At 28.6% G+C, this 9,680-nt stretch overlaps 1 protein-coding gene across 1 annotated transcript in view; it reads left to right on the top strand.

Annotated features, from left to right (window-relative positions):
• Positions 1 to 415: 415 nt before the first annotated feature.
• The window catches only part of LOC111618247 (nuclear pore membrane glycoprotein 210-like), a 107,054-nt gene continuing 97,789 nt past the window's right edge, over positions 416 to 9,680 (top strand). The window contains exon 1 of the mRNA XM_023359733.1: positions 416 to 659. Coding sequence (XP_023215501.1) covers positions 496 to 659 — 164 coding nt within the window. The 5' untranslated portion in view covers positions 416 to 495. The remainder of the gene's footprint in view (positions 660 to 9,680) is intronic.

The raw sequence follows: 9,680 nt of genomic DNA on the forward strand, positions 1-9,680 counted from the left end.
TTTGATATAATCGCTAATTTATTAATGGATATTTTTTGTAGTTATCTTTTAAGAAGTAGCCTTATTAAATATGTTGCCATTATATTAGTATTAACTTGTGTAATGCCTCCATTAGAAGGGCACAGATTTCATTCTCAATAAAGCGATCTTCTCCTGTTTTCATTGTGATTGATTTCTCTTTATCCTAATGTTCTCTGAATGAAAGATAGCTTTTAAAAAACGTAAAAATTCGTATTGAATAAAGTCATATATACACTAATTTCATCTGTTTAATTATTTTATAGTGAACGTATCGGTGTTCGGCGAATCATTAATTTAGTAAATATAATATTAATCTTTTTTCGAATGATTATTATTTTTTAAATTATAAAAAAAAAAACAAAAGAGAGGAAATTCAAAATGGAGAGGGCGCTGATGCCGATTATAAGGCATCCTTCCACCAATAATTTGGTTCTTATAATCAGTGAGCGCCAACGCTCATCCTTGTTGATAAAGATGGCGGCAATTTCTAAAGTTATTCTGTTGTGTATTATTTTTATTACGTTTCTTACAATTGTTAATTCAGCCAGGTTAAACGTTGGAAGGCTTCTTCTTCCTTATAATCAAGGTGTTCCAACCAATTACACGCTAGAAGTTACCGGCGGCGGTTGTTACAAATGGTTAGTCTTTTATAAACTTCATTATCACAAAGTTTATGTGAATATTCCGAATAATTTCATTAGTAAAGAACTTATATTAAATAGGATTCATTGAATTACTTTCAATATTTAACTGACATAACGTGATCATGTTAAAACTCCATTTCAATCCACATGGTATGAAAGGAATGGAGTAAAATCTCCAATATTTTCCTTTTATTTACACTTTTCATATACAAATTTCACATAAAATTAATTTCTAAACAAAAAAAATTGATTTTCTTATAAAATTACCCATTAAAACTTTTTTAATGATGATTTACTTAAATTATTATTAATTTTTTAACTTTAAACATGTCTAATTCCTTAATTTTACTTGTACAATTGATAATTAAACATATATAATCACCCTGCAACTATTCTTATATTCATTAATGAAGTTAAAACCTTGCATGTTTTTATGGAGATTAGTAGAAATATATGTGTTATTCTATGTGAAATGCTTCTTTATATTGAAATTTTTAATAAATTAACTTGAAAAATTAAAATGATTGGCAAAAACTCTCTCTTGCCACGATTCTTGGCACTGTGCCAAATCTAGTAACTATATGAGTATTTCTGAACTATAATGATTTTACAAATGTTAATTTTCTATTTTAGAAAATATCAATAATTTTTATAACATTATATATAGCTTTTTTTAATTTATTAAGAGCATTAGATTATCATACATTAATTTTTTTTTAATTAATAAATGATAATGATTTCAAATTGTTCCATTATTTAATGGTTATTAGCCACTGAATACCTCAAATTTTACAGACTTTAAATAATTCACTTAAAATGCAAAATATTACAATTTTATAATTAATTAGTTTTATTTCTAGCTAAATTTATGTTGTCATAAATCATTGCAGTGCATATATTTTATTATAAAGGTAGGAAAAAAATTTTTTTTTAATTTAAAATAATTATCTTGCAATCGGTGAGTGTAGAAATGGAAATACTAAAATGTATTCTGATCATTGTAAAAATCAATTTTTAAATTAGGAAAATATCTGTTTTGGATGGGACTGTGAGTTTAGTGATTAAATTTTTAAATTCTGGCTAATGTGGCTGTATAATATTTTATTATATAATAATATAATTGAATGAGGACGAGGAAAATGTAGTGTAAGATATTTAGCAAATTTAAGGAAAACTGGAAAAATCTTAAAGAAAAATTATTTTACTAGAATATTAAATCTTAAATGAATAATATATAAATATATAGCTAATTCTTATAGCAATAAATAGACATTATTAAATTTCAAATGTTTGCATTCATGTATTTACATCTGGAAATGTTGATAGAATTATATGTGAAATTTAAGTAGTTCTCTCTAAATTTCAAATATAATTCAAATATAAAATTCAGAGAGACTGATTTAAATTTTAGAAAATTTTATTATCGAAATGAGAATTTATTTCTTAAAAAAAACATATCTAGTATAATAATTATTTAAACAATAATAGAATATTTTTAATTAAGGAATGGAAGTAAGAAAATTCCATTAATAATTTCATAAATTTTATATTCAAAAAGTTTTAAATATTTTATATATATTAATATTTCCATTAATTTTACTTTTTCTGAGAACATTTACTGGTTATTTTTTTTATGAGGGATTAAATAAATTGCTCAGACTTTATGCTTATTTGGATTTTAGGAATTACATAATTTTATAGTCTTTTTTCAGTTTTCTTTTCAAATTTACAATTATTGCTATTTGAACATTTGTTTTAATGGACTATATTAATTTCTATTGTCAGTTATATAACTACTTGAAACATACTTATGCTTAAAAATATGTAATTTTATCATATTTATCAAGATTTGTAATTTCTCTGCATTGAAAAAATTGACTTACTGCAGCTATTACATGGAGGAATAGGTTTAAACAGCCTAAATATATTTGGCATGTCTTTTCTTATCACTCTGTTGTGGTCTGATCTGCATTTAATCATGAATGATCAATACATATTTTCACTTTTTACTGTTAATATATTCATATTTATTAACACCAAAACTCTAAGAAGAAAAAGAAGAGAAAATGAGTTTGAAGATTTTTTTATCTACACAGTATTATAATTGCATGTAGATGATTATCTCAGTTACTTTTTTTATTACTAATCTCTCCCTAATGTTGATATGTTGTTTCAATTATTTAGATTTCTATTTGACATTAGGAAAAGCAAGAACTTTTGGAAGCATGAATGTTCTATAATTTTACAAATTAAAATTAATGAGAATTACTCCAAATTTTCCATCAATTTTAATGTGGTATTGTGCCAATATACATGGTCCAGTATACTGATATAACCTATCTTACACTAGAATTTCTAAAGAATAAAAAAATTTTCTTAACAAGCTTAATTTTCAATTTTATAAAATTAATAATTACAATTGAAATTACATAAAACAAAGAAATTTACAATTAAATTAATATTCTTAACTATATTAGGGGAGCATTATTTTAGCCTTATTAGGGAGAAGAATCTAACAAAAAATAAAATAATTTCTTGGTAAGCTATATAATACAGTAATTCCAAGATTTCTAATTACTCTCAGCTAATCAGGGTAAATAGGGTAAAGCATACTTTGTTTGCTTTACAATCAACTTATATGATGTAATAATTACATAAAATTTTACAAATCATAAAATTTATTTACAAAATCTAGTAAAAATTTACTTCTGCTATTTATTAAACTCTCGAGAGTTTTATAACTTTAATTATCAATATGATTCTATTATTTTTGTAGAATGCAATGTTCACTTAGTCTCTCAATTATGTATATTAGCAATTAAGACAAGATGTATTTAGAGCAGCTGAGATATAATAACTAAAACTCAGAAACAGAATAATGGAAATAAAATATAAATGTATGCAAGTAACTAAACATTAGAAAATTTGTATAGTTAAACTTATACTGGGACTTATATTTATTACATATTAATTTTTACAAAGTGATTCTGTTAAATGAGGATAGGTTATTAATACTGATTTATTTTGAGTATTTTATCTTTTATTTAACTTATTCCTTAATATTAACTGTAATTGATAAATTATTATTAGTGATAAAGAATAAAAAAGATAAGATGTTAGGAAGGATGCTGAACATGTCAGTTTATTGCTATAAAAAAAAATCATGTGTGACTTGATATTAATAATCAGAAAAATGTATAGCATATGTTAAAGTCAAATAATGATTTATTGAATGAATATGGTCAAATAATAAATCAAAATTTAGCTTATCTCCCTTTTTTCTATTACAGTGGAACCTATATATTCGTCATTAATCTGTTCCCAAGGACCTAACAAATATGAAATATGACGAATATAGAAACAATTTTTCTCATAATAAATAACTGATATTCAATTAATCCATTCCCATCCTGAAAAAAAGGTACAAGAATAAAAACTACAGTGGTACCTCAGGATACGAAATTAATCCGTTCCGAAACTGAGATCGTATCATGAAAATGTCGTAAGGTGAATCATTTTTCCCCATACGATTACACGTAAAACCAAATGATTCGTTCCAACGCGAAAAACATACTCAAATTAAAGCCAAGTAATACATTAAAAAAATAACTGTAGTAAAAAAAAAAAAATGAAAAATGCGAACTAATGTAACGTCGTATGGTGAGTTTTTGTTCGTATCGTGGAGCAAAAATATGTTCGAATTTCATGTCGTATCCTGAAAATTTCGTATGCTGGGGCGTTCGTAACCTGAGGTACCACTGTATGTTGTTTGTAAAACTTTACTGTATTTATTTAGTACAATAAAGATATAGTGGTAGAAGGGAAGAACAGTATTATTGTTTAGAAGAAGACATATCAATTAAAACATTAGGCAATTCCAATTATGATCATGGGGTCTGTTTTGCTGATGATTCAGTAGCACTCAATTTAATAAAGAACTGTCTAAAATTGTCCATTGTTGTGTGTTTTTGTCTGCTTTTTAAAACTTTTCTGAAGTAGGCAATTACATTATCATTGAATGTATTTGTATTTTGGTTGACTATAGCAACATTTGGGTGCCACATTGGATCGATTGAAACTTTGTTTCTCGCATTGATTATTTTTCAATAACTCAACAACACACACGATGACCACACAAAACAGACTGATACAGCTAGCTAACACGGCTAGCTGATCGGTGCAGGCAAGCAATTGTAGTGCCACTTCCAGTGTTGGGAATGATGACGAATATGGAAAAATAAAAAAGTCATCAAAATTGATGAATATCGAATATTACAAATATAGAGGTTCCACATATTACTTGTATGGGGATCCATTGTCAACTGCAATTTACTCAACCATAGTTTTGAAAGATGCTGATTATTAAAATCACATCTATTGTTATCAGACTGTTGTGATCAAATCCCCAATATATTTGTGTATTTTCTATACAAAATTCAGAGATTAATGTAATCAGTTTATGGCAAACTACTTATTGTTGATGCCAGCATAAGCTGTTTCAGACATTTTTTAGATGCTCTGCATTCCTGTGTTGCATTAAGTTAGAATACACTTAACCCAACAACTAACCACTTTATCCTATTGTACTTTTAAAATACTGTACACCATAAATCAGTACAAGTTAGTTAAAGAAAAAAAAACAAATGAAAATCCTTGTCAAATTATCATACATTTTGTCATTATCATACAAATACTATTGGAAATGATGCCTAATGTGATATTGTACCAAAAAAAGTAATCATTGTACATCTGACAATGCTCTGCATCATCAAATAGTAGCAGCAGGTTGGTGTGATGACTCAATAAATTTGAAATTACCCTAGTGAATATTAATGCTAGATTAGTGATCAACTTGTATTGATGCAGTTGAAGAAAGTGACAAGGAGATTGACATAATTAACCTTTCAACAACTGCTAAAATGCAGCAGGAACTGGATGTCTTATGATGCAAAGTACAATGTCAATCAAACAATTTTATGATATAACATTTTTACAAATTCTTCGTTTATAATTTATTATATAAAAACTGTATACAATCAAAATGAATGAATTTTTTTACTACTTGATACTATGCAGGATGTGTTGTTTAATTTTCTGCTTATTGTTTTGTTTTTTTATTTATTGTATTCATTGGTTATTATGATCCTGATATGATCACAATAAGCAGCTATAAAATGATTTAATAAGAACTTGAGTTAATAAAAGTATATTACCAATCACTTATACTATATTTTAAAAGAAGACAAAAAATCTTTTCTTTATATAATTAAAAACTTATTTGTAATGAGCAATTATTTATTGTGACATTATCACAATGCCAGACTGCAATATATGCTCTCCACTTAAATTAAGTAGTGGCTTGCCCCTGTACATCATGCTTTTCCTTTAACAAAAGAGTTATGCCAGTCATCTAGGTAACTCCTTACAGGGGAAAATTTTTGAATTGAAATAACATGACTTCCAGTTTGCATTGAAGTTCATATATAGTTAATCAAGGCCTCCTGCCCTTAAGGTTTCTCATCTTTCATCTCTATAACTTAGTTTATGAGCTCTATGTTGACTTTTCTTTTCCACTAGACTTATTACACCATCATTCAGAAACATGACCAGCTCCAGCAGAAAATAAAAGAAAAGACAACATAGAGCTCATAAATTGAATCCAAGACTAGACAAGAAGCATATTATAGAACTATATAACTTAATTCTCAAGATTAATGAAAGACAGATGACAGTGAGAATTTGTAGGTCTACAATTTTTTCAAATTGGGGCCAAATCAAATTTTGTGGAAGGCAAAAAATGAAATTTTAAGAGACCAGACTGTTGCTGACTGACCACCAGAAACTCTGAACCCAAGATGATAACACTTTATGTCCCCATAATTACAGTAATACCCCGAACTTACGCGATAGGTGAGACCGAGCGATAACCGCCTAAGTCGGGGTATAATTTCTCAATGTGTGTAAAATCCAAGTCGGGTGTATATAAGCTAATAAATGTTCTCGTTAATCTTATATCGTTGTTCATTGTTACAAGAAATCACCACATAGAGTCTCTCGAGTCTCCGTAGATATAACAAATACAGAAATAAATAACACAAAATAAATTGTAGCTATGTGTCGATTCCGCGCGACACGTCCGAACATGTAAGCTGAACAATAGTGTGGGGGGAATGAGTAATCAAGAGTTGCGTGGCGCTCAAACAAAAGACGAATCGACGAGATTTGAAAATTGCGTAACTCTGGGTTCGCGTAAGTTGAGGTATTACTGTATTAAAGTGAGTAAAATATAAATATTAGCTAATTTTTGATTATTGTCTGCATTCTTGTATATTCAGAAATTGGAATGGATCACTATGATACGCTTCTTGTCTAGACTTCTTAATGACTTGTGAGCACTAAGATTGGCCTTACTTTGCCGCTAGACTTATTACACCACTACAGGATCACAAATTAAACTTAGAAAAGCACAACAGTGTTTTATCAGAATGCGTTTTGAACCTGGAGTCCCTCATCAGCTTTTTTGCTACAAAATTAATAGGAGGTTAACAATTTTAAAGTACAGTAAGACCCCACTTAACATGGGCAATGCGTTCCTACACAACAAAGTGCTAAGCGAAACAGCATTAAACGAGGTCATTTTAACATAGAGTAAATAGGGATAGGGGAACACTCGACCAAAAATCAACAAATTTTACTTTAATTTTAAGTTATTTTTATATTAATTTATATAATACTATATGTTAAATAACACAAACATATGCACACAGAAATGTAAAATTCATTTTTTGTGATGAAGGTCCTGACTTTTCTGAAATTCTTGTTCTTTTGCAATAAAGTTGTGAAGTTTCATTTGTCACTTTTTTCTTTGCTTAAGCAAATGTCGATAGCAGAAGATCGCATCCAAAATGTCTCATTTTGCTTTTGCACTCGTTTCAAAATCTGGATCAATCGCTACAATTTGATCAACGATTTGGCTATCTTACCAAACTTTTCTTAAGGAAATCTGTAGAGAAATTTTTGGGGTTCTTCATTTTCAGATTCTCTATTTTCCAGTTACACTAGAATTCCATGTTCTGCCAGATCTTGAAGGTCGTCATTGGTGAGACTCTCACCAGAAACCTTGCTGTAACTCCTCAATATCCTGCTCGTCTACATCTCCTAGTCCTGCTATATCAATTAGGTTGAGTTTGGTCAACCTAACAATACAGCGATAGGCTGTTCTTGTTGAGAATTCTTGGATACCTTCAACCATAACTTCTTCCACACTTCGTTTGTGCATTTATTAGTTAATTTTTGCCAAGTGATGTTGATATTTCCTATGGCATCCATGATGATATATTTTTTCCAAAATTTAAATTTGAAGAAAGTACACCTTTTTGCCACCTTTTGCTGATTGGTTTGTGTTCACAAATAATCGTATTATATATGAATCAACGAAATACTGTGATAAATTAAATCAGCATAAATTTTGAGCTTTTTTTAGGCTTATATCAAATCAGCGTTAAGCAGAGTCTTACTGTACCATAATTGATACAAATAAAAAGAGGCTGTAGACTTTCATTTAATATGTCGATACAATGTTTAGAACATTAAAAAATTAAACATGCAATAAAACAAAAAAAAATTATACATAAAATTTCATAGTTCTGATACAATAAAACAGAATAATAAACTAAGGTACTGGTAAAACAGTAAATTAGTAAAAATATACATTGTTAAAACAAAATAATAATCAGATTCACTGTAAAACAAACAAAATTAACAAGATGATTCAAAGTTCATTCCAGAATAGCCATCACCCTCTCCTCTATTTATATATACACTTCTCCCCTCCCCCCATGCTCCCTATGGTCAAGTGTGCATACCACAATTCGTGTAATTTTTTGCCAAAATTTTTATTTGTGATTTTCTCTGTTTTTTTATTATTTCTAAGTGTTCATACCATCTTCTTTTATAAGTACAGTGGTACCTTGGTATACGTCTGCTTTAGAATATGTTTGGATGCAACAAATTTTGCTCAGTAAATACGTCTGTTTGGATGCAACAAATTTTGCTCAGTATATGACTTTTGTTCAGTATATGACTTAATTCAATTATATGCGCCATCTATGAACAAATAGAATTATCGGTGTAGTAGACCAGACTAGACGTTCGTGGTGCCACAGTTTATAATTTCGTTAAATTTCTTCTGATTTTAATTTGTAAGTAAAATTTTATTATTTTTATTAATCATGAATTGCAAAAAGGCAAATGAAAAGCAACAGAAAACTAAAAAATATTGTGACTAGAATCACAATGGAACTGAAAAAAGAGATTGTTGAGAAGTATGAAGTTGGCATGCGTGTTCGAGATTTTAACTGTTGCATACTGTATTCCGAGAACGACGATATCGACAATCATAAAAAATAAAGTCATTATTAAATCTGCTAATGTTGCGAAAGGGGTTAAATCAATTTCTAAACATAGATCGAAGACATTAGATCATGTTGAGAAATTGCTTTTGCTTTGGATAACTAAAACAGTGTGCTGGTGACAGCATATCAGAAGCAATTATTTGCAAGAAAGCTAAAAAGATACATGCTGATCTCATAAAAAATCAAGCAGGAACTAGCCAGGAAAGCAAGGTGTTTAAAGCCAGCCATTTTTTTACATGAGAACGGATTAATTATTTTTACATTACTTCTTATGGGAAAGGTTGGTTTGGTATATGTCCTATTTGGTATAAGTCCAAACATCAGGAACGGATTAAGGTCGTAGAGGAGAAGGTGGTATTATGGAACCCCAATTACATTTTAGTGAATTGTAAACAAGGTATCGTAACTATACCCACATTTTTTGTGCGAAAAGTACTGGTAACTATTAAACTAAATGTTCCTAATTGGATTTTTCGCTAGTGTAACTATAAGTATGGTTTTTGAAGTCTTTTGTACAAAAAGTCAGAAAGTAGGCTTAGAGAAAATCGGGTGGTAATATGGAACCTTCCTGTATATTTTCAAAAAATGCTTTAATGTAGCC

Source organism: Centruroides sculpturatus, unplaced genomic scaffold (genome assembly GCF_000671375.1).
Source record: "Centruroides sculpturatus isolate CEXI.00-Female unplaced genomic scaffold, Cexi_2.0 scaffold154, whole genome shotgun sequence".
Lineage (NCBI taxonomy): Eukaryota > Metazoa > Arthropoda > Arachnida > Scorpiones > Buthidae > Centruroides > Centruroides sculpturatus.